This window comes from Antechinus flavipes, chromosome 6 (assembly GCF_016432865.1).
Source record: "Antechinus flavipes isolate AdamAnt ecotype Samford, QLD, Australia chromosome 6, AdamAnt_v2, whole genome shotgun sequence".
Classification (NCBI taxonomy): Eukaryota; Metazoa; Chordata; class Mammalia; order Dasyuromorphia; family Dasyuridae; genus Antechinus; species Antechinus flavipes.
The window spans coordinates 159673532-159700748 of NC_067403.1; the positions used below are offsets into that span (position 1 = coordinate 159673532).

The following is a 27217-nucleotide window of genomic DNA, read 5'->3' on the forward strand; positions in this document are numbered from 1 at the left end:
ATTATCTACATTTTACTGATTAATTTTAGTCATTTACTCGAGGTCACACAAGTGATAATGGCAGAGCTGGAATATGAAGTTGTCATTACCTTTTTCTTCTTTTTTTTTTTTTTGGAATGGTGCATCCTTCTTTTATTCCTCAGTTCTTGAAATTCTTCCTATCCCTACTCACTCAATTATTGCTTTTATTTCTTATTTTCTTTTGGAGGTCTTCTCATGATAGGTTCCCTGTTCTTTCCTCTGTCTTATCAAGTTATACTACTAGATTTTTGGAGAAGAAATTTTTCTAAATCAAAGACCTAATATCTAAGGTTTCCAGTCTTCTGTTTCTTAAGGCTTCTAAATCCAACTCCTAATTACAGATCTTTTGTTTACTTTGAATACATTCTATATACATGTTTCCTCCAATAGAACACAAGCTCCTTTAGGGCAGAAACCATCTAGGGTAGAACCTGGCGAACTAATAAATGGACATTGACAGAGAAATAGAGACCAATAAATTTTACTTTATTTTCTCAATAGTGTTTTATTTTTCCAATTACATGTAAAGATAGTTTTCACCATTCATTTTTGTAAAATTTTGAGTTTTAATTTTTTTCTCTCCCTCCCTGACCTCTCCTCTCCCCAAGACACAAGCAATGATATAGATTATATCTATACAGTCATTTAAAACATATTTCCATATTTGTCATATTATGCAAGAAAGATCAGAACAGAATGAGAAAGAAAAAGCAAGCAAACAAAAAAATGAAAATAATATGCTTCAATTCACATTTAGTCTCCATAGTTCTCCCTCTGGATGCTAATGGCATTTTCCATTTCAAGTCTACTGAAATTGTCCTGGATCACTGGATTGCAAAGAAGAGTTGTATGCATCCTAGTTGATCATCATATAATCTTCTTGTTGCTATGTATAATGTTCTCCTAGTTCTGCTGACTTCACGCAGCATCAGTTCATGGAAGTCTTTTTAGACTTTTCTGAAATCAACCTGTTCATTATTTCTTATAGAACAATATTTTACATTCATATACCATGACTTATTCAGCCATTCTCCAACTGTTGGGCTTCTACTCAGTTTCCAGTTTCTGGCCACTACAAGGAGGGCTGCCACAAACATTTTGCACATGTGGGTCCCTTTCCTTTCTTTAGTATCTCTTTGGAGTATAAGCCCAGTAGTAACACTGCTGGATCAAAGGGTATGCACAGTTTGATAACTTTTTGAGCTAGTTCCAAATTGCTCTCCAGAATGGTTGATCAGTTCACAACTCCACCAACAACGTATTAGAGACTGATAAATTTTTAAAAAGGTGTTATATTACCTCCTGATTGAGACCTAATCAACAGCAGGTAAAGAACATTAAAGAAGGCAAAGCTTACTAGAGATGGCTCAGCGATGCCTTTTATATCAAGAGTTTTGTTCTCTCAGAATGAAGATTTTCCTCTCATTGGCCCCTTCCAGATGAGCTTAAGTTCTGCAGTAATTTCACCGAATGGAAGTGGATGAGGAGAAGATGGGAGCCTCTTGTTGGATTATTAGCTGCACACTCAATACATTGGGCTTTCTCAGTGGTATTGATTTTTCATATCAGATCTGTTAAATTATAAAGTAACTGAACTATAAATGGTCTGTGACTGAAGATAATTTTTTTCAATTACAAGTTACAGAAAACAGTAATTTTCTTATCCTTTTAACTTCCACATCACTGAAGTACCAAGCCACATATTCACAATAAAGACACATAAAGGTTAGGAAAAGAGGAAAAAAAGATGAATCATGGAGAATGGAGCAGGGAAAGAACAGATTAGACTATCAGTGGGAAATGGGTTTTAATCATAATAGTTGTCATAGAGTTCTTAAAATTTGCCAAGCACTTTACATTCATTATCTCATTTGGCCTTTATAATAATCCCAGAAGGTGGATCATTGTTATTATCCCCATTTTACAGATGAGGAACCTGAATCAAACAAAGATTAAATGACTTGCCCAGGACCACACAGTTAATACTTGAGGCAAGTTTTGAATCCAGTCCTTCCGCACTCCAAGTTCGGTACTCTGTCCACTCTACCACATCATATCTCACTTCTTCCTGAAAACAAAAACTAATTTTAAGTATACCAGCATTTTACTAGAGAAGCTGTCTAGCTGTGAGTCAAGTAACATCAAAGTCTATGAAAAAATTTAATATTGTGGGTCACTCAGAGGGCAAAGAGAAAGGGTGAGGTTGGTATGATTAGATTGTAACTTATTATCAACAGAATCGTTCAGGAACAAAGGTTGGAAATGGAATGTCATATACAAGGAAGACACATTCTTGTTTGACTGATTTGAGGTATTCGAAGGGGAATAATATGTAACCAGCCTGAAAAGACAGCCTGGAACCAGAGTTTGAAGGCCTTAATCCTAATACTGTATTTTAGAGACAATAGGGAGCCTCTGAAACTTCTTGAGAAGAAGAGTGACATGGTCAAACCTGTAGTTTAGCGATTTCAAATTGGCAACTGTGTAGAAAAGGGAGTGGAAAAGGGAGACAACAGAATTAGAGGATATTATTCAGTAAGCAGCGGAAGAGGGTCTGAGCTACAGTAAGTGCATAGAGAAAGGGAAAGGATGTGAGAGATGATGAAGAGAAAGAAATAGGCAAGACTTGGCAATTGACTGAATATGATGGGATGAGAGTAAAGAGTTGAGGATGACCCCTAGATTATAATACTGGGATACTGTTTAAATGATAGTCCCTCAAGAAGAACAAGAAAATTAGGAAGAATAGAATGTTTGTCTGGCTTATATGACAAAAAAAGAGAAAATGTTGGCTGTGGGAAAACTGGGATGCTAATGCATTATTGATGGAATTGATTCATTCTGGAGAGAAAATTGGAACTATGCCCTTTGGGGCATAAAAACTGTTCATTCTATATGATCTAGCAATATTACTAGATCTATATCCCAAAGACATCCAAAAAAGGGAAAAGAATCTATTTGTACAAAGGTATACATACATACATACATACATATATATATGTGTGTGTATATATATATGTGTGTGTGTGTATATATATATATATGTATATATATATATATATACACACACACACATACATATAATTTTGTGATGGCTAAGAATTGGAAATCAAAGGGATGCCCATTAATTGAGGAATAGCTAGCCAAACTCTGGAGTATGATTGTATTAGAACAGTGGTTCTCAAAGTATGGTCTAGAGAATCCTGGGGATCTCTGAAACTCTACAAATTCAAAAATAGTTTTTATTTCCAATATGGTAAATGTCTCTAAATATAATCCAGATAAACAAAAACTCTTTGGAGAGATCCTCAATAATTTTTAATAGGATAAAGATACTGAAAATAAAAGTTTGAGAACCACTGTATTAGAACATTAGTGTGCTATAAAAATGACAAGCAGGATGATTTCAGAAAAACTTGGAAAGACTTCCATATTTCAGGGCGATTTGATGTGATAAAAGTGAACACAAGTAGGAGAATGCTGGACACTGTAACGGCTGACTTAGCTATTCTCAGCAATACGATGATCTATAACAATCCCTAATGATGAAGCATATTACCTGATATTGATTGAATATAGACTGAAGCATACTGTTTTTCATTCCCCCCCATTATGTCTTTTACAAAATGACTAATATGGAAATGTTTTGCATAATTGCATATGTGTAACCAAATCTGGTTGTGTATCATCCCAGGGGAGTGGGAGGGAGGAATAGAATTTGGAACTCAAAACCTTAAATTAAAATGTTTTTTAAAAAGCCTCAACAAATGACATTTTCTATGTTAAAAGAATAGAGTATTTGAAGGAAGATAATGAGTTCTGTTTTGGACATAGTTAACCTGAGATGCCATCAAGATGAAGATTTCCCTAGACATGTGGGACTGGAGATAGGGAGAGAAATGAGGGCATATCACTCATATCATAGCTTAATCCACAGTACCTATACATAGGGGTGATGACCCTGAAAACAATTTTGAGGTTGGCTATTCATTCTGGTAGAGAGAACTAAATAAGTTATTTCATTTCTTATTAGACATTGCAGCTAAAGAAGAATATGAGAAACTAAAGAGAAATTGAACAGCTAGCTAGCTTTTTAAAATCATTCAGACTTTTGAAAGATCTTACAAAAATAATTTAATTCAAGGCTAGCTGTATTTCATGTTCATTTTCCAGTCTTATTTTCTAGGACCACAGATGATTGTAGAAGGTGGGCTGATAAACCAAAATGGCAAAAGATCAGTCTTTCTCTTCACCTTTTACCAATGTTTCTTAAACTTCTTTGAAGATGTTTGAAGCTTATCCATTAGAAGGAAATAAACACTACTATAAGCTTATTTTCCATAAACATTGGACAGAAATGCACTTCTCTATTTAGAAGCTTCTTCCAGAAGCTACAATTTACTGGTTAAAAGAATATTAATACAGCTTTCAATTATTAAAAAGAAGCTTTATAAAGAGAAGGGAATAAACATTTATATATACCTACCATATATCAGGCACTGTGCTAAATGCTTTTAATTTTTATCTTTTTTGATCCTCATAATGACCTCGGGAAGTAGATGCTACTATAATCCTTATTTAATATTAAGGAATCTGAACCAAACAGGTAAAGGGACTTGACCAGGATTACACAGCTAGTAAGTGTAATTTGGATTTAGATTCAGGTCTTCCTGATCCCAGCTACCATACTTCTAGCTGCTTCTGAAACCCAACTACATTTGTACTAATATATGTCAAATAACTAATAACAATATTAAATTATGCATTTTCCTCCTTGAAATGTTTTCCCATGATCTTTCTTAAGACCCATCACAAAATCGAACTAGAAGTTTTTTATCTTATTGTAATGTGTTTCACTTTCACATTTCCTATCTTTAGGATGTAAGTGAGTCACCATTAACCTACAGAAAAGCTTTTTCTACTATGAAACATTTCTTCTTATGTGATTTTCCATTTTTATCATAACCACATTTTTGTCATTTCTATCATTTACACTACTTTGTTTTACCCGGGAACTTTTAGATAGAAGAATTGAGAGCACAGAAGAAATGATCATGTCTAGATACAATTAAAATAAATTGTGTAAAAGAAAAAATGCCACACAAGTATTTTTTAGAAATTTTTTACCTTTCATTTTTCATTGAACTGGCTATTTTTTTCTCTTTTATGAAATCTAGACTATTTGATATGACACAAGACATTTTATTTGTGCCCTAGTACAAGAAAATTTAAGGAACTGCTAATATTGCCTAGATACTTTAGCTACAATGGATAAATTTTTACTCTTTCTAAATGTTGAAACTTTCACTGTTTCTTTGCAAAGATATTTAAAATCTGAGTGTTTTATTTTTAATTATTTTTATTAAGTGTATTACACTGACAGAAATGAATATTAATAACCAATTAATAAGGGAAAGGAATATCCAAGGTTTTTTCTTTTTCTCTTTCCCCATTTCAGGACTAGGTCAAAGCAGCCTCTGAAGGACAGGGCTGATGAAGGGACTAAGTTAACATTCTCCTCAATCTTGGGTGGGATCCCATCCAATTGGTAAAATTTATTTCTGATTCTTTTAATCTAAGGGAATTCTGGCCCATTGTTCAATAAGTAGTGTGGGAATCCTTTTGTATAGATTATTGGAGGTAGAATGATCTAGGTATGGAGATGAATCTCTTTGTCCAGGAGTGACAAGATCAGTCAAATTCCCCAGTCTCTAATTAGAATAAGCCCATCTCTCATTATAATATTCATTCTGATATATAGATGGCCGATCAGAGTTGATCCACCTGTCAGGGATAGCTCCTTCTCCAATGATATCAGGGGCCCATTAGGTCCTCTTTGGCTTTTGAGACAGCCATTGATCTCATTTTATTGGTTATTTGCTACCATAATTAATAAATTAATTATTAGGTTATTAGCCAAATTAATAAATTGGTTATTAATTACACAAATTATGTCTCTCAGACTTTTCATTAGTTACATTACTTTTGTTAAATTTTAATCATCTTATTACTGGATATGCTCATTTTAGTATAAATTACATGTAGTTATCAATACATGCAAAGCCAACTTCTCTAGAAAGTTATTGCAAGCACAAAATTTTGCTTAGTGGATGAAAGTTGGAACAAAAGGCAATAAACTAAATGCTGCCAAATGAACTTTGGAGGTTTCCTAGTAATAAATATCCATGTTAATGGTCACTAGATTCTATCACCCCATGTCCTCCAAAACAAACTACCTGGAATCAATTGCTCCAACTAAAATGTACTTCCCTAGCAACTTTTGTAAATACATTAATGGCCTTCCTCTCTTCTATAAATGAAGAGAATTTAAATGCAATGAGCAAATGAGTAAAAAAGCAATTTCAAACATAAGATTGCTTTTTCATTTATTTAGACATAAAAATAAAATTAAACATGGCTTCCTTGTCCATTAAACTCCAGGCTTACAAAGTTAGATAGGCATCCCCACACCAATTCTCTTGCTCTGTATAGAGAGCTCAGCTCATTTCTAAATTACTTCTTAATATCCTTGACAATCTCATAAGTGTACAATAGTTTTAGTGGCAATCCCATGTGGGTGAAAGAATCCCACTTCAAATTATGCTGGTTTAATTTTCCCTAGGTGATGAGAAGATCTTCTCTGACTTGTGTGCAACTCTTATAGCAGAGGCACATATAATATGATGAGCTTCTTTCTGGGGATTTATCCAAGTTCTTTGGTTTAAGCTGACACCCTAAAACTTGGGAGATACATTTTCTTGGACAACTTGACCTTATGCATTTAAAAGTACTTATAATGTGAAACACCAAACAAGTCTACATGTAGAAAAGATTGATAAGTATGGATTAGAGGGTTATATGATGAGGTGAGGTCAGAATTGATTGTTATCACCAAATCCAGAAGGAGTTATTAATGACTTGATATCATTTTGGAAGGAGGTCTCTAGAGGAATTCTCCAGGGATCTGTTCTTAATTCTGTGCTAATATCTTTGTCAGTGATTTAAATAAATGCACTCATGATTACTAAGTCTGCAGATGACACAAAACTGGGATAGCTAATATACTAACTAGATGATAGCTTAGTGATCTGAATATCAATAATTTGAGATTTAACAGAGAAATGTAAAAACTTTCACTTCAGTTTAAAAAAATCAGTTTCACAAGTACAAGATGGATGATCCAATTGTTCTTTTGAAAAAAGATCTTTGAATTGGAATGAGTTGGAAAACTCATTATGATGAGTCAACAGCATGATATGGGAACCAAGAGAATTAGTGCTACCTTAAGCTTAGGGTACAAGTATGTGGTGCAATGGATAGATCACGGGATCTGAAATCAGAAGACCTGAGTTCAAATTTGATCTCAGGCATTTCTTAGTTTTGTGACTGGGCAAGTCACTTTACTTCTGTTTGTCTCAGTTTCCTCATGTGCAAAATAAGGATAATAATAGCACTTACCTACTTCCCAGAATTGTGGTGAGGATAAAATGAGATCCAGCATCTGGCACATGGTAAGTGCTATCTAAATGTTATTATTTTTCTTATTATTGCCATTAGGCGGAATTTTTTTTAAAAGATATGGTATCAAGGAAGAAGCAGGTGATGGTCTTGCTATCGTTTTGACTTTATCAGGTTATATCTATTGCATGGTTTTCAATAATGGATACTAAGTTTTTGGAGTACATTGGAAAGTAGGAAAGTATCTATCCGAGGGCAATATGGATGATAAAGAACTCTGAGTTTTTGACATTTAAGAATTGGATAAAAGAATTGGGAATGTTCCAACCTGAGGAACTGCTAAAATTTATGTGCTAAGCACTGTGCTACATACTACAAATTTTATATCATTTAATTCTTACAACTCTAGAGTTTAGTGCTATTGTTTCCATTTTACAGATGAGGAAACTGAGTCAGGCAGCGTTTAAGTGACTTCCTCAGGATTAATAGCTGTTAAAGATCTGAAACTGGGTTTGAACTCAGGTCTTCCTGCCTTCAGCTAGTGTTCTAGCCATTTGACCACCTAACTGCTTATTTCTGTAGTAACATGATACCTTCCTTTCCACTTTCATTCCCTCTTTTTTTCTTTCCTTTCCCTTTTTATTCCCTTTCTTTTCCTTCTCAAAAAAAGTTTAGTTCCTAATTTGGAGGCTAGCTACTAAATGCAAAACCTGGCATTATTTTCTTTATTTTTGGTTAAGACCATTGCAATATTATCAAGAAATCAAATGCCTTTGTCTTTGGAAACCCACATATGTCTGGTGGTGAGGGTGAGTAAGGGAAGGGGCCTTTTAATTCATCCAATCTTTGTGCAGTATAGAAAGTATCATCAGATTCAAATAGAACTGAACTTAAGGATCCCTTCAGTCCACATATTAACTTAGACTTAGAAAATCACATTAACATTATCTATGTTCTATTGCACTGCCATTTATTTTGCTAAATTACCTTTTATTTTGTTTGTGACCGCATTGGGAGCATTGTGGGCTATTTTTGACACTTCTGTAGGAGAGGTTAGAGGGAGAGTTAATCTCAAGTTCTGTTTAGGAACCATATTGTCTGTGTGACCATAATTCTCAGTACCTCCAGGTAACCCCAAGAAGATTCTCCTCTGCAAAATGAATGACAAACTATATTGGTAAATGGGGTTTCCTCACGGGAAGCCCCCCATTCCAAGGAAATTAGTTATCAAAACATTCTGATGATAAAGCACAGTATTTCAGATCAAGGTTCTTTGCCCGATTTCTATTCTGCCAGAAGGGCTCCTCAGGAGGCCTACTCTAGAGCCATGATAGAAATCCTTGCCTAGGCCCTGGGAAGGTTCAGCTCCTCGGCGGATAGACAGAAGGCAGATCCATGGCTTTGGGGGGCTCCGGGGTAACTTCCTGAGAAGGCGGGACTTGAGGTCTAGGAGGTAAGTGTGGGCTACCAAGGTACACAAGTGGGCAGTGTCAAGTGTGGGAAACCCGAAGCAAGAGGAAGAAGAAAGTTCCATTAAAAGGGACAGACATAGACTATTGCCTCTTCAGGTCCCTGGAAGACCAGTAGCTCCAGCTTGTCAGGCCCAGCCTCTAGAGATGTTGACAAATCCCTACATTCTTTGCCAGGTGGATTTTGGATTTGCAAAGAAGATTGGATCTGGACAGAAAACGTGGACCTTCTGCGGGACCCCGGAGTATGTGGCTCCCGAAGTCATTCTCAACAAAGGGCACGACTTCAGTGTGGATTTTTGGTCCTTAGGAATACTAGTCTATGAACTGCTGACCGGCAAGTAAGTGCCATTGTATTCAGTCCATTTAAAAGTGACCATATTAAAGATGCTCTTCTAAATGAAAGGAGAGGGACAGGTATTCTATGCATCGGCCACCAGGTGGTGCTGCAGTCAAGGCGCACTAGTACCTGGAGCTTCTGTGTCTGATGCTGGGGCAGGGCTTCCCCCTCTGCAGGCCGGGGTGGGCTTCCCTAGAGTCACGCCTGTCGGGGGCTTCGGGTCAGGGAATTTCCCTTTCCAAACAACTCTCCTCCTTCTTGCATGGGTGTGTGCCTCTCTTTTCAAGCTCTGCGGAGCAAGCAAGTGCCTCTGGGAAAAGGGAGATGAAAGTGTTCTTGAGCTTTGGGAGCTTTAAAAAACGGCCTTTTAAAAACCAGGATTGTTCTGGTCTTAAGTTATTTGCCAGAGTGCAGTGTGTGACACCAGCCCCCTCCCCCTTCGGCTCTTTAGCTCCAAACCCCAGTTAGGCAAAAATGTCTCATCTCTTAACAAGACATCCCACTTTCACACACACACACACTCATCTGTCTGTTTATATTTAAATAGAAATCAAAATCCATGTTAATATCAATATTGATAATATTTTACAGATATATTGATATGCATAGAAATAGTTCTCTATCTCTATATCTATGCATATCAATATATCTGTAAAATAGATAACAGTCAGATAGACAGACCTTAGGTAGAACGCTGCTTGGGTTTATGATGATTAGTTTCATGACATTTACTGGTCTAATAAATAAACAATGAACAAACATTCAGAACGAAGATCAGCACTTCCCAATACAAGAGGGAAAGGGGAATTTAAAGTGTACATATTATCTACGATATATTCATCTCTTCCTCTGGAGAAAGAGACAAAGGATAGGGGAAAGAATATTCCTACCCCTTGGCATCCATTTTGATCCTATCATCAGTGTAATGGTGCCAGGACACACTCTGTGCTTTGACCCTAGGTCGAAGCTCATCATTTTTACTAACAGCAGTAAAATCGTAACTATCTTCTTTCTTGCTTGTGATAATCTCTCTTTCCTCCCCCCCTCTTTAATACTAGCTTATTTTACTCAATGAATCAAACTGGTTTTTTGTATGTGAAAATTAACTAATTTTCCAAAACAAAAAAATGAGGAATGGCATTGCATTTTTACAAACTTCTTTAATCTCTGAATAGACGGTATATGTATTCTCCGTTTTACTTCTATCTTCAATCTTGACTAATATGTCATTTTAGTTGAAATGTTTGCAGAAAATCTGGCTTCATACAGATATATAGCTGGAAAAGGAGAAATATTTTAATAGGAAAATAATTTCTTAGTATTATTATGGAAATTATTCTAACTTCATACAAAGGGCTTCAGGGGAACTTCACAGGTCCACAATGCATATTTGGAGAATCACTGCTCCTACATACTCTTGGATACTGAGGGAAAGTCATTCCAGTAGCTTTAAGAAGTTTGACCTTGAACAGCAGAAAAGAGAACCAGCTATGTATGGTCTGAAAAGAAAGCTAGCTCATGAAATGAAGTATCAAGATATGGGAAAATGCTTTGACCAAGGAGGGAGATTCTTGCAGATTGACTTTATAAGAAGAAAGAGGAATTTAAGGCACAACAAACCCAGAGAAGTGAACAACTTTTGCCAAATGAGTTCTCAATGTGTTATGTGAGCTAACATGTAATATCCTTTAGAATTTCCCTTTTCTCAAGGATATTGTGAATATTTGTGGAAGATTGTCCTTCAAGGACAGGGCCCAGATAGAAAAAGGAATAGGGTTTTTTGGGACTGAGATAACTGGAAAAATACCAGAAGGTTATCCAATAAATAGAAGGACAAAATAAGGATGCCCACTTATCCCAGCATTTGACATATTTATAGAAGGGTTAAAAAAGCATCAAGGTAGACAGAAAGTACACATATTTTCCCATTTTCTGATAATATTATGGTTTACTTAAAGAATTCCAGGAGACCAGTAGCTAGTGGGGATATAATAACTATATATACAATGTTAACATTGTATAACAATGTTAGTACAGAATTGGGACATAAAGATATTCCCAGAAAAAAACAAGGGCACTTCTATGTAAGGAAAGAATGAATTCTGTTTAGACTTTAGTAATGTTAAAGGCCCGAGAGAAAAAGAAAGAGAATGATATTTAAGTGTGAGCCCTCTTCAGGTATAAAGAAAACATTCTAGTAGTTAGAAGGGATTCTGAGGCTCTAAGCACTTTTTTGTACATTAAAAAGGCAATGAACTTATCTCTGGCCACAAATTATTTCAATTCTTTTATTTCTACTCATGCCTTTCACTTAAGACCAAGCAGAAATCTGGGACATGTCATTATAAACCTGGCTGCACTGAGGTGACCAACTGAACTATTAAGAATTGTTAGATAGGACAGGACATACCTCTCCCACCCCATTCTTGGAAGAACCTTGAGCTGAATTGCAGGAGTGTTTTCCAACACTGGCCCAAAGATCTTTATACTTCTGAACGATCATAGTAGTGTTTGAGCTGAAAAAACAGATTTTAACCTTCTTCCAAGATTGAAGCTGGAGGGCTAGCTGCTGTAGGCCCTTTGAAGAGCAAGCTCAGAGAGTCCAGCAGATCCACCTGTGCATCCTGACACTACCTGTGAGGATCCCATGCAGAAGCTTCTTTCCCAGAAGCACCAAGCCCTGTGATGCCAGGAGAAGGTCCAGCTGAGCCACCATTGCTGAGAATCCATGTTTTCTGTAGAGCTATATAAAATAAGATTAGCAGTTGAGGTCAACATTTATCACAAACATCAGTGCCTCACTTCAAAGGGGACTTAATGACGACTTTCCAGATACCTCCAGACTACTTGGGCCCTGAAGAAACACAGTTTGATTTGCTTTGATTATTTGTGCCATGATATGCTTCATTTTTATGGTATTTTCAGCTTGGGTCCACTCTTCCTTCCTCCTCTTCCTTCATGCTGTATCTTTGTGGGACAGAGAACTCCAGATTTTAGCAAAGATAGCCTGTAACTTCTGTTTTTGTTTTGCCATTTGAGTAAATGAGTTAAAAAAAAAAGACTAATTGTGTCTACTGGCTGATAGTTAATTGCAAACATGATGGTTTTGAATCAGGAACTATGGTAGTAGGAATGATCACCCATGTTGCTAGACAGACTAGTCATTCATCTGGGGAGTTAATCTCTGCAAAATGAGTCATCTCAAAGATAGTATGGATATTTTATGGGACATTTTTGGATGGTTTCATTTACTAAAGCTTCTCCATGGACTCTGTAGTTATACAGAAATACCCTAAAGAAAAATGAGCATTTTTCTTTTTTTTTAAAATTTTTATTTAATAATTACTTTATATTGACAGAATCCATGCCAGGGTAATTTTTTTTTTTTTTACAACATTATCCTTTGCACTCGTTTCTGTTCCAATTTTTTTCCCCTCCCTCCCTCCTTTTGGCTCTTTTCTGATGTGTTCCCTTTACAAGTTAGACAAGTTCTTACAAGATGACTTGCTTGTTTGAACGTTAAATTATTACATTATTACTGTTGCATTATTACATCTATTACAAGTATAAAGACATCTGATATGAACAATATGAATACTGCATTCTTTGAGCTCTGATTTTGAAAGATTGAACTTGAGTGATCTAGAGGACTCCTGGATAGAAGAATACTATGGAACTTGAGAGGATATTGAGAGCATTTTATAAGATAAAATTAAAACTTGGGAAAGAAGTGCAGTGCCTGCTAAGCAACAGGAGAATTACACAATGCCTTTTTTTTTCCTGTGAATTATCTAAGAATGTGAACCCTCTAAAATTCCTGGCAGTAATGGAGTTTCAGAAGGTACGTGGTAAGTGGTGATCAGGACTCTCACAGAGCATAGTGATGCTAAGAATATGATCACAGAGGCTTAGTCCACCATATTTTATGGCGAATTGTGTTTCACTCTGGTGGTACAACAAGAAAATGTGAAAACTTTTCTCAGGAAAGCTCCAGCTATATTCCCTCAGAGAAGAAACATGGGACAGACATCTGGTTCAGAAATGTGATCAAAGCACCAGAGCATTGGCAAGATCAGAAATGGGAGAAAGGTAGACTTCTTGTTGTTTATCCTTTGTTCTTGAGGAGGACCAATGACATCAGGAGGATGTTGCCTACAAGTGAATTGGATTTAAATGAGACAGAGCTGTTCAAAATCATCAGTTTCCCTCTTTCTTCCAAAATCATTTGGAGTCCAAGTGGCAAGACATAAGTCAGGACAACTGCCAATGGCCCAGGTTCCAATGGTGAACCTTGTCCTTTTATAGCTAAGCTCATTCTCAGGTATTGGTTTATCTGAGACAATGCCCACTGAGTAGTTAAAGATTAGGTAAAAATAAGATAAAAGATGATTTACTTTGCCTTCACAAAGAGCCCGGGAGGAAGAGACCCTCAGAGTTTCTGGCCAGATCAGAAACCAGGTTAATTCATAGCAAGTCCTAAAGGCACAGCTTTGCACAGTTTAGAGATTTCAGACTCTGAAGCAAACAAGGTTGTTTCAGACTAGAAAAGTAATTTGGCAAGTAGTAGGACAGCATGGCTCATGCATGCCAGTGCCATTCAGTGTCACTAAGCAAAAAAAGGATCTTGTAACTTGGATGGGCAATCCAAGAATGACGCAAAAAAGATTAATAAAACTAAAAGAAATAGATGTGTTATACTGAACTGTGTGGAAGGACACGATATATCCCTGAGAATTGAAAAAAAAACCTAATTAGTCTTGAGTACAAATACGCGCTGCCCAATTTTGTTCAGTTTTTGGGCAGAGTAAACTTGTTTATGTATGATTTCCAAACCAGCACAGAAGCTGAGGAACTGGTCCATTCCAATATATCCAATAAACACCATATCCTTCGAGAAGCAAGCCCAGCTGATTCACTCGTTCATCTGTTCTGCGTGATTGTCAGCCCAGCCTAACAGCAGAGTGACTGTTCCATCGCTGATATGAACACTCTATTCAGCAGGAACTTTTAGGACACTCTTTAGACAAAGAAAAGACATTCAAGACTCTGAAATTCTGCAATTCTTAATGATTTGTGTTCCCATATACATTGCCATACCAATGTTGTATTTTGAGACTTTAAACTTATGCCTACTTTCTACCCTCTCAGACTCTGTGTGTTGAGTAGGTTTTTTTTTTTTAGGGAGTAGGGTTCAATATGTTCTAACTATTATTCTTGCCATGCCTCTTGAGTATATGTCTTTTCTAGGAGATAATTGAATGTTACTATGAATTATACTGATTTGGGTTCCGGGACTACAGTCTTAGAAATGGTCACTCGTAGGGTTACCCCTGGAATGTATGGTAGCAGTCATTCCTCTGGGAACTAATCTGGTTTGAATGTGTTTTGGGAACCCGAGGCCAGAGTGGGGTGCTACACTGTAATAAGAAAAAAAACTGAATGGATTAACATAAGTAGAAAATGAACAAAATATCTAGCAAGCAATCTAATGAAGAACACTCACTACTTGTATAATTACAAAATGTTCCTTAAGAACAACTAAACAACTTAACTAAATCTAGAAATATTCAGTGCTCATGGTTATACTACTATTACCAAAATTAATTTATCAGTATAGTGTTATACCAATACAATTAACAAAACACTATTTTACAGTTGTGGTATTAAACTCAAATAGAAACAAGGGCCACAAAGCCTTGATATGTTTATGCCAAACTTTGCAGTTTTCATATTGACTTAGAAAACCACATAGCATTATGTATGTTTTATGGTATTTTTATTTTGTTAAATATTTCCCAATTATATTTTAATCTGGTTTGGGCTGCACTAAGTAGTGGTGTGCTCTGCATTGAGCCCATATGTTTAATGATTGTTTTACAGCACTAAACAAACTAATAATTAAAATTATTTGGAGGAATAAAAGATCTATAATATCAAAGGAAATAATGAAGATGATAGAAAGAAATAAGCATTTTCAGATCATAGACTACAAAGCTCTATATAAAGAGTAGACAGTGATAATCAGAGCTAAAGAGAACAGAGTTCAAGTCCTATTGGTATTACAGATAGCTAGATGAGTAACTTCCCTCTACCAATGCAAGTCAACATTCTTGCAAATTACAGTCTTAGTGAGCTGCCTTGAACACTAAGATATTAAGTGACTTTCCCATCATCTACCTATTTCTAATATCAATAAAATCACATGTTCAGGCACAACCCCATTATTTTATCATCAAAACTATTTGGCATTTGTTAAAAAATACAAAAATTGGTCAGTGGAACAGACTTTACAAGGAAGAATAAAAAGTAAATCAACTCAATCATGAGTCCTAGATATGAATAAGTTCATGAGCAAACACTAGCCTCAAGCCAAACCTGAAATGAAATAATCATGGCAAGAATACCAAACTAAAGAGGATTCTCTAGTTCATTCCCTCTCAACCTGCCAAATCTTCAAGACGCTGAATCTAATAATACTCTACTGAAACTTCCAATCAGGGACAAAACTAGTTCAGAAACTTGCAGGCTCATGACAAGAGGACGGTGAAAAGACCACTCCAGATAACATCCATTTGGGAAACTGAAAGTTTTACATATGTGAAAACTTGAAATGTGAAAGCAGCAGAAGGATGCAAGAGAACAGAAGCTCAGCCCAGGCATTCCTGTTAGCAGTGTACAAAGAGTTGCCCCAACATGTAATTCAGAGTCAAGAAGAAGGCTGAAAGGATGAATAAACAAAAAAGAATTTCACTATAGAGAGCTAACATAATAATAGGGAAAGTCAAGATAAAAACCCAAGAGAAGATAATGACTTAAAAATGTCCACAAGCAAAGCCTCAAAGTATACAAAGCAAATCTAAACAGAATTTCTGGAAAATATAAAGTAAGAGTTTAGAAAAAGTAGAACTAAAAATGATTTAGAAAATCAAATGAGAGTCGTAAGAGAAAAGAATGAGACCTATGAAAGAAAGATATGAAAAGAAAATTAACAATAAGAGAGATAAATTTTACTCAAGAAAGAATTCGCCAAATAGAAGCTAATGGCTACATGAAACATTAAGACATAGTTTTCAAAAAAAAATTTTTTTTTCAGTGTTTCTGAAAAAATATCCCATAGCTTTTAAAAAGCAACTGACCTAGAAAATAGACTGAGAAGAGATAATTTAAGAATCATCTTTTAAGAATTCTTTAAAGATTTAAATTTTAAATTTAAATTTAAACTTAAATTTAAAAATCTACTATGAGAACTAGAGGACAAAATAAATTAAAATGAAATGAAATTTAAATTAAAAATATAGAAGACAAAGTAGAAATTTAAAGAACCACCTCCTGAAATAAACCCCAAACTCCCAGGAATATTATAATCAAAGCTAAAGTGCTCAGGTCAAGGAAAACTACTGCAAATAGCCATTAAAAAAAAAAAAGAATTAAAGTATTGAGATAACATATTTAAGATTGCATAAGTTTTGAAAGTTTTAGGAACATTGTGTTGATCACAGGATCAAGATAGTGACCAATCTCAATTCCAGAAGATCTGTGATGAAACATGCTACTCATCTCTAGAGAGGTGTAATAGATTGACAGTGCCAATTTAGGCATTTATATGTGTCTCTTTCTATATACACACACATAAATATGCATATATATATGTAATGTAATATATTTTATACATACACTTTTAAGTTTGGACATGGTTAATCTAGATATTTGTTTTACTTGACTATACATGGTTGTAATGAGTTTTGTTTTCCTTGCTTGTTTAATTGGGAAGAAAGATTGGAAAGACAACTTGGAGTTGAAAATAAAATGAATTTTTAAAAGGAAAAAAGTGTTTAGTGTGAATTAGTGTGAAAGTAAAATAATTAGAAATTATAATTACCAAGCTTGGTCTCATAAAACACTTTGTATAGTTTCAAACTTTTTAATATGTTAACTTAGTTTATTGAACCAATTCTATAGGAGATAGCCCTCTGGGAAGGATAATGCATAAGGAAATGTCATTATCTTTGATTAAAAGTAAATTTATTTTAAAAGCAAAGGCTTTTTTAGAAGAGGAACTTGATTTGTGTTAAAGATTTTTAAAAGTCTAATTTCATTCATTGGCCATGGATAAAATAAATAACATATCATGTTTTACTTTCCACTGATGTAAGTAATATTTTCTAATAAGTGCAACTCTTTCTGTTTTAGAAGGAAGAAAATATCAATTCAGAAAGCATTTGCAAAAACTAATCTCTGAGCTGAAGGCAGAAACGATGAGAAATAGCACCATACCTACACTTGATTGTAAAGGATTCTACACTCTAATGCAAAGGTGTCAAACTTTCAGTTAGGACAACACTCCCAAAAGCAGTGCAATCCGGATTAATATATAATTTAAGAGGGAGCTAGGAGATGAAGTGGGTAGAGTACCAGCCATAGAGTGAGGAAGAATTCAAATTCAGCCTCAGACACTTCACAATAGCTGTGGGACCTGGGTAACATAGCTAGGTAAGTCCCTTAAACCCTGAATACCTCATCAAAACCCCGCAAAGAACAAACAACTCTCCTCCCCCCAATAAAAATGATGTAATTTAGAAATATTTAACAAAAATATCTAAAAATGTAATAAAACATAGAATACATTGAATTTAAAACTGGATAGGCCTGCAGGGATCTTTTTGGATGGATTAGTGGCTCCCTTTCTATTTCATTTTGACACCATTTGGCCAAACTATGCTCTCATTTTAGTCAACAGGGGTCACAGGTAAAAGGTTTAACGCATCTTCATTAGACAAAATATCCAATGAACTATATATCAGGAACTATATAAAACTAAACAATAACCAAAATATTTAGTTGTATAACCAAGGTATAAACCTAAAAACAATTTTTATAATTAAAGCTTAGGACTTTTTTTTTCTGTCTCATCTTTCATAGAGTGGTCCTTGGAATTTTTTTTTAATTGTGAATGTTAAAATTGTGTTCTATTCTTACATTTCTCTAGCCCTCCATTTTCTGGCATTGACCAAATGATGACTTATAATTTGATTCTCAAGGGAATTGAGAAAATAGATTTTCCCAAGAAGGTGACACGACGCCCTGAAGATTTGATTCGCCGACTTTGCAGGTAGCATAACTGAAGACAGCAGCATATAACTGAAATGGCCCCTTGTTCATGAGAAGTCAGGTCTCCACATTCTTTTCTCTATAACATAAACCATTTGGTGAATTTTACATGTCTTTCTGATTCCCGGAGAAGCAGCATATTCTAATGGGGAAGCTAGCAGCAACCTTGGAGTCATATTTACCTAGGCTAAAGATCCCCTCCAATGCATGCTTCCTATGTGACCATGGGCAGGTTATGAAAGCTCTCAGTCCCACAGTGACTAACATTGTAAATATTTCCCTACATAGATAAAATTATGTCTGGAGCAAAACCCAATTATTTTCGGTCAATATCTAAACTATGTAATTACAGAAGAAGGTGCCACATTTTACTTTATCAGTTATATAGGTCTAGGATTGTGAGATGCCCTCAGACTGTTTGTAAAGTTATAGTTCTCACAAGTTTCTTTATCAGTCAGGGTTAATTTACAGAAATATCTTTCTTGTTCCAGAGCAAGAGAGAATTCTGAACTCTAGGTTAATAAGGCAGTAAGTGATTTATATTCATGTTATTTTAACTATGAAGCAATGTTTTAAAAGTCTTATGGGACTACATGCACTTAATCTACTATTGCACTTAATCAACCAAACTTTTTGCTTTATTTTTATATCCCATTACATTTTTACATTTTACAGACTCTTTCCCCTAGAAAATCCTTCCCTTAACTCTTAAGATGGAAAATTTCTATAATTCTTTTTTAATTTTCACTAAATCTTGATAACTAAAAGAAGTCATACAAGAAAAATTATTTAATATGTCTTATTGTGGCATACTCAATGTTTCTGCTATAAAGACACATAAACATATGAGTAAAAGGAGGAAAGTTGGCATTAATCCTTTACTGAATGAAATTGTTATAAACTCTTGCAAACCCTTTTTTTAAAAGGCAAAATCCTACAGAAAGATTGGGAAACCTGAAGAATGGAATCAATGATATCAAGAGGCACAGGTACCATGATATTCCTTTTTGCCGAGAAAAACAAATGAATGGTAACATTTGTTGTTGTTTTTTTTTTTAATGACTTTCCAATTGAGTCAAAAGCCCCTAAATAATTAATTCTTCAGTTCTAGGAAAGGATTGATGTCTAGTGGGAAAGTTAATTTGTTTCTGTTTTTTGGAAGATCTGATTTTTCAAATGTCAGTAAACAAGGAGGTCAGCTAAATCAATTGCTAAAATGTATTTTTAATTGTTTTAAAAATTTGTATTGTTTTGGCTATTATAGTTTATATACTTTAAGATTTTCTTTGAAGGACCTCAGCACATAAAGCTTTAAATTGTATCTATATGGTACATTATATTATTCCCATGATATGGGTATCATAAAGGGAAAGTCTTACAAAGCTACTATAGAACCTCAAAATATTGATTCTTTCCTTAAGTAATAACCTACCATAATCAGATAAGTGACGAATTTAGTCAAATGATATAATACTCAAATTGGTCTCCTAAACCTTTGATACATACTCTAAATTAGATTGTAATTCTGTTGTGGTGGTTTCATTTTGCTTAACAGAATTCTGACTTTCAAAATTTCTTTTTGCCTCCATCACTTATGGGTATTTGAATAAATTGTAACATGTAAAATAAACTCTTTTTTTTTTTTTTACTATTAAATGAATAGTAGATATTAGGAAAAGGAGTTAGACCTTCTGATTTAACAAAATTTATCTCCCTAACTACCATCTCTTCCTCCTCCTTTTTTTCTCCTTCTGGAATTCATTTGTTAAGAAGTTACATTAAGAAGTAGAATTAAAAATGAATGTCAAAGGGCAGAATGAGTTCAAATGGGAATCAGTTCTGTAGGACTGTGTATAAGAACATGGTCTGCTATTGGAAAACTGTTCTATTGGTGCCAGTGGATTTACTGAGGGATTCTACTAAGGACAAAACAAGACCCTAGCTTACAGGGGGCATTTCAGCTCTATATCATCTGTTCATATCACCCAATGATCATTTACTTAGAGAGTACCTTGATATAAAATCAGTCATGTTTAAAACAGGGCAAAAATCACTTGAACTGAAGAAACAATTTTATATTCTAATGATGAATTTATCATAATAGTAAACTTGTTTTCTCCTATTTCTTTTGAGGTGGCTGAATGGTTTTAACTGGGAGGGACTGAAGGCAAGAAGCTTGTCATCACCTTTAAAAAGAGAGGTACTGAATCTACTCTCTTGTTTCCATAGGAACTGTTTTCATAGATTGTCAGATTAAAAAAAAATGAAAATAGTGGAGTGTGGGATGGTCTTCCTGCTTTAAGGGATCATAAAAATGCTCTTTTATTCTGAAGTACTAAGATGGAGATTCTGCTTTGCTTAGGATATAGAGAAGGGGAAGGCTGATGTTACAGCAGCATTTTTCAAACTGATTTGGGTATAGAACATTTTTTGGTATAAAACTTATAGAGAAAGGTTGATACACAGCCTGAGGATATGAAAAAAGAGGGTAAAGACAGATCTAGGATAAATTGGATATTAAGCAACTATGGGAATATAGCAGGAAATGAATATAAATTTTATTTTCATAACAAAATGTTATAAATAACATTTTTACAGCACACAATTTCATACTTAGTGTTTTAGGGGGAAAAAACTAGCATTCAGACTTTCTCACAGAAACCCTCCCCTTATCTCATAGATCAACAAGATTCCATAGAATGGAATTTGAAAAATATTGTTTCAAGAATAGGATTTTTCATCTTTTTTGTGTTGTGGACCCAGGTAATTTGGTGGCCTGGGGAATCTTAGAGACCTTTTCTCAGAATAACATTTTTAAATGCACCCAATAAAAATTCAAAGGATCACAAAAGAAACAAATTATCTTAAAATATAATTATTAAAATATAAATTTTTAAAAAAATTCATGGACTCAAAGTTAAGAATATATGGAAAGCTTTGTGAGATAGAGAAGGATCTGAGGCAGTTAACTTTGCCTAGCAGTTCTAATCTGTGCTCTAGAAATAGGTTCAGAACCTATAATTTTAAATTTCTATTCAAGAATCAAAAAAGAAATTCTTTGGGCACCTAGTTTGTTGAATACTCTTTGAGTGTCTTTTGATCATTGTGGGGTGAGGGATATAGAGGTATAGAAAGGATGGGTTTGAATAGGTTTTTTTTAAACATTCCATCTTTTCCCATCATAACAAAAGATCCTTTGGAATTACAGAATATGAAACAATTTGTGGTATTAATTTAAAAAAAGAGGAAAGAAAGCAGCCTCAGAGTCAATAAGAATTGAGATTAATTCCTGTTTCTGGGCCTCCTCCTTGTGTCTAGGCAGCCTTCTGATTTTAAGGATCAGTTTGCTCTGGTAGAAGTTTTGCCATCTTAGTTTCTCTACCCTAGTGAAATCACAGTGAAATTATTAGCCAGTAAAATCTGGCCAGAAAAATTATTTTATAAGTTTTGTGTTATGTAAATTTGAATTAATGATTCAAATATTTGTTGGAAGTACTCTCTTTTTTTAGTTAGAAAAAGGGAAGTTATGCTAGCATAAAAATCATTTTTTCAACTGTTCAAGAACCACGCATTTGGGACACTGGAATTGTTTACATTTGCTTTTGTTGTTTTCCTGTTAGCTCAATGGACCCATAGATCACAGCTACTTTGACAACTATCCCCCTGAGAAGGGAATACCCCCAGACGAAATGTCAGGTTGGGATAAGGACTTCTGAAGGAAGTAAAAAGAGTTTTCTGCTTCCCATACACCACAGAAGAGGCACAAAAGGAACAGTCATTCACCCTGATGCCCTCCAGAAGTATGAAGCCATTTCATGTGAATATATTTTGTAAAGCTTGGCAGGGGAAGAGGACCCCTCTCCCGTGGATTCAGGGTTCTTTGGGAGCGTGTTTGAATTCCAATGAATTCCAAGCCGCTAGCTATCCATGATAGCTATCTATCAACAATATCCTTCACTTTTCTCAAATGTTGAAGGTTACCCCAAACCACTTTTGGGGAAGAAGCACAGTTTCTTTTGCCTTCTACTTGCCTTCCCATATTCCTTTCCTAAGATTCCTTCAAAAATAAAACATATTTGAAAGCCAGCTGAGCCATCTTGTTGCGGGAGGAAACAAGGAAAAGGAAGAAATAACTGTCATCTCAAGTCATCCTGCAGCCATCCTTGCACCTCCTTAGAAATGATTATCATAGAGCTCTTTGGAACTATTATTTGGTTATGAGCAAATAAAAGAGGCTGGCAGTATAAAAATTCTGCTTGTCCCTAATGTCTGACGTGACAATTCAAACTAATTCCATATGTCAAACACAGATGCTGGGAAATGTGAAGATTTGAAGATTTTGGACTTTTCTACTTTTGGCGAAATACCACTCGTGCCAGCTTCAGCATAATGTAGTTATCAAAGTGAGACAGTGGAAAGAGTGATGAGTTTTGACTATGAGGACCTGGGTTCAAATCTTCTATTTTCTACTTACTACCCATGACAAGCCACCTATTTTTTCTTACCCTCACTTTTTTCATCCATAAAATGAGAGAAATGGGTTAGATGGTCATTGAAGTTACAGATCCTGTAAAGTAAACCCCTAAAGAAGAAGGTACTTTTATTCTTCTGGGATTAGCCTTGATACCTTCAAAAAAACCATCTTTATGGGAAACAAAATAACTGCTTAAATGCAGTTACAATGCGCAGGGAAGCAACATCTTCCCTTGGACAATGGGAAAATACTGCATCTTATTATTATTATTCCCTTTGCTTCCTGTCCTCTGATCTATTTCTTCTTGTTCTCAAAGTAAAAAAGCACATGGAAACATGGCATTTATTCATCATTTAAAAATAAATTTCATTAGCTCAAGAAACTGATTCTGGAGCTTTGAAATATTTTAGCCATGTCTATGAATGTCCTCATTAGAAAATCAAAGGAAAAGACTATAGCAAATTTAAAAGGAAGCTCAATTATGCAAATGTTGATTATTATGATCAGCAACGAGTCAATAATTCTTTATTAAGACATTTGAGGGATGAATGTAATTTTTTCTTGTTTTAAAATTTGAAAGTAAAACAGGAGCTTAGTAAAATAAGAGAATTTTAAGTAAATGAGTCCACAAGGATTCCATTCTCTTTCCCCTACCACTGCCCCTACCAAATGAAGGATCAGCAGGATCATAGATATCATTGAAGACCAACATTAGAACTACATAAATACATGTATTTCCCACCAATGGGGTGTGAGAATGGAGATTTACCTCTCTCACTTGGCAGGACTACTTACTTTTACTTTGCACTCACTCCTCCAGTGATCCTACATGTTCACAGAGCTGTTTCAAGTGCCAATTCAAGAGTAAAGAAAATCAGCTATGTATTTCTCTCCCTTCCCCTGCAATAATCAGCTGACACAAGAAAGTCCCAGTTTAGGAATGCTTAACTATAGTACTAACAAGAGTAGTTTTCCCTTTTGGGATCATTTTGCTAAACCAAAGAAAACATTTTGCTTATGGAATTCATTTTTTAAACTTGTATACTGTATATAGTAGTACCATTTTTAATAGGATGGAGATATTGAAGAACATCTAAGGTCTTTTAAAATGCCTTTCTTTTCCCATTTGGTTTGTATATATTGTAATTTTCTAGTATGTAAATATATACGTATGAATACATATATTTAAATTACATATTTAAATTGAGAAACTACAAATATAATAAGTGGATGTTATTAAGTGTATCTGTACAGTTCTAATAGCTATATTTTCCTCATAGAATTTTCACAGCTGTAATTCTTGGAAAACATGAATAATCCTAAATTAAAAAAAAGAAAGAACAAATTTGCCATGCCTGTGATTATGCACCATTACCTAAATAATTTTTTTATGGATAGTATTGTATTATAACAGATGCAGCTGGTGATATAGTGGATGGAATGGTAAGGATGGATTCAGGAAGGCCTGAATTCAAATCCAAGCTCATATACTTACTAGTTGTGTGATATTGGACAAGTCATTCAACCTCTGATCATCTCAGTTTCCTTAACTGTAAAATGAGAATAATAGTAGCCTACCTTCCAGTGTCATTGTGAAGATCAAATGAGATATTTGTTAAAAATTGCTTAGCACAGTACCTGACACATCAGAGACATTCTACAGATGTTTGTTTATTCTTTTCCTTTATACTTGATTTTTCTTGTTGCTTTTCAAAAGCAAACTTATTTTCTAGAAACTGTATACTCATTATTTCTTCCCACAGTATAGTTCATGATATGAAAAGAGACTTTAAGGGATTATAAAATCCAAAGTGCCTCCTGGCAAAATTGACACAGATTCAACCTCAACCCTGCCCCATCTCTGGAAAAAAAAAAAGACTAATCTATTTTTTAAAGGTAACTTTAGTTAACTGAGCTTGTCTCGCTAACAACACTCACTGAAATCAAGTGCTTCCTTCTATTAAAGCTTAACATCTTTGAATTTCTGGGACATTTGTACTATTCTATTTTCAACAAGACTAAAACTTAAGTCATCCCTTCTTCCACAGTCTAAAATCTTTCAACTCTCCTGACTTCATTTTATAGTTTAATCTTGCATACTTTGTGCCTTCTGAAGTTTTTCTCCAACAGAGGTAGTGTGGGATAATGAAAATAGCACCAAGTCTGGGCCAGAGAACCTGGTTCCAAATCCTGTTTTTGTACATAAACATCTGTGTATCTCTAGGAGAATTCATTTCCTTGTTTAAACTTACTTATCTCACTTGTAAAAGCAAGTTGGACTCCATTATTAAGGTTTCTTCCAGATTTAAATCCTGTCATTCTTCTAGAGGGGCCAAGTGACGCCACTTGACTTTTGGTTATATATCAATGAAATGGAGTCCAAAACTAATGGAGAAACTTTTGACGTGTAGTGCGCAAAATGTGTAAAATATTCTTATCACTTATACCTTAGACTTATCTCTTGAAGGACTCTGGGAACATCTAGCCCTAAGTCATATCCTGTGCAGTTAACCCCATGAATTAGTTTCTCTCTTGGGACTAGTATACCTTAACCTTTATTTCTCCATGAAAATTTAAGTATGATTTCTAAGCCTTCCAAAAGGTGTATACTTGGGTTTTCTCCTGCAAAATGTATAGTATGTGGATCAGATATGGTAACAACTTTTATTTAACAGCCAAGGGAAATATACAAGACCAAAAGGACACAAGTACCCATGAATAAATACAGAAAATACAACACTAAAAAAAGCCTATTAGATTTGGCTCACAGGTTAAAAACCTTTGAGGAATTGCTAAATAAACACTCTCCATTTATCCTGGGGGAAATGACTCCTTATTAACACAGAAATATCATGTAGGGGTGGCAAATGGCTCCTCATGGCATCACTTTAATGCTCCTAGCTGCATTGCTAGCAGGTTTACTCTCTCTCTCTCTCTCTCTCTATATATATATATATATATATATATAGAGAGAGAGAGAGAGAGAGAGAGAGAGAGAGAAATACTGTATAGAGAAATATGCTATTAAGGAAGTCTCACTCTGGGAGGCTGATCCTTGAACTCAAAATTATACAAGAAGCAACAACTCCAACAATGGAAACTGTCATATTCAGGATAGTTCATCTCTAACCTTTGCTCAGGAAAAAAAGATGAAATATAGCCAGGAATTGGATTCAGGTCTAGAGACTACCTTTCTTGGCCTCCACCCCCAGTTCAACCTCAGCTACTGGCAAAGTTGTCATTTTCTGCTCCTATTTAAGGTGAGAGAAGAAATCCCTTCCCCTTTTCTTTGACCTCTTTTCACTCCAGCTAACAGAGAGAAGTCCAAAGGAAGGAAAAATGAGGAGAAAAATAGAAGTGGTTTGATAAAGGTGAATTGTAAAACAACTCATTCTTACAGATCCCTGGCCAGCAGCTCCTCTGCCCATTCTCCTATCTGTGAATGACCAGTCAGTATGGATGTAGTCTCAGTCCTTGAGGCTCACATCTGTGGTAAGGTCTATTTTCCACAAAGGCCTACCTGGTCCTAATCATCACCATTACATTCTATTAACACTTTTAAAATTAAAACGCAAGTTCCTGATTAATGATCAAATGATCATAAAATATTTGATTTTGTAAGCTTTTGCAGAAAGTCTCATCATATAACCACTGACTTTTGGCTGTCTTATAAGACTGTCATAATTGATTTTTGAAGATATTTCTCTATTTTTTTGATTAATTGGCTTTTCATAGAATTTGAAATATTAAACTATGTCAAATTTGCTGATAAAAATTTATTTTGAATTTAAACATGGTAGGTATACTGGCTTGTCATTAATTTTTTTTTTCTGGCTAAGGAAGCTCTAAGGAGGAGGAAGAAATAATTTGGAATCATAGTTCCCTGAATAATTGAAGTCACTTGTAGTTTTCCTTTGGTGTTGGCAACATGCTTCCATCAAGATTAACTAAACAGTTCATGACATTTGAATATCTGCAAATACTTAGCTCAAAACTGACCAGAATGTTTTGTGTTTTTGATGCCATGAGGAACAACATAGTTTTGTTTACTTAAATATTCTTTGTTAAATTGAAAAATAGTTCAGTTAAAAATAAATAACACTGGAATTTGTTTGGGTAACAACCTACTGAAGACATAAACTCAGGGAGGAACAAAAGAGCTGCATGTAAGTCAACAATGGAAAAACACACATAAGAAACTGCATATGCAAGAGTTAACAGTATAATCCTGATTTTGGAAATAAAATAGGACAAATGAGAATCACTCAAGAGAAACGTATGTATCTTAAATGTAAATATGAATCAACAGTATTATATTGCTATTTTAAATAACAGATAAGTGCTCAG

The 27217-nt window shown here is 34.9% G+C and overlaps 1 protein-coding gene across 1 annotated transcript in view; it reads left to right on the top strand.

Moving 5' to 3' along the window:
- PRKG2 (protein kinase cGMP-dependent 2) overlaps positions 1-24215 on the top strand; it is a 117603-nt gene extending 93388 nt beyond the window's left edge. The window contains exons 16-20 of the mRNA XM_051965846.1: positions 9126-9289; positions 18275-18397; positions 19323-19385; positions 20530-20596; positions 22017-24215. Coding sequence (XP_051821806.1) covers positions 9126-9289; positions 18275-18397; positions 19323-19385; positions 20530-20596; positions 22017-22112 — 513 coding nt within the window. The 3' untranslated portion in view covers positions 22113-24215. The remainder of the gene's footprint in view (positions 1-9125; positions 9290-18274; positions 18398-19322; positions 19386-20529; positions 20597-22016) is intronic.
- Positions 24216-27217: the final 3002 nt, after the last annotated feature.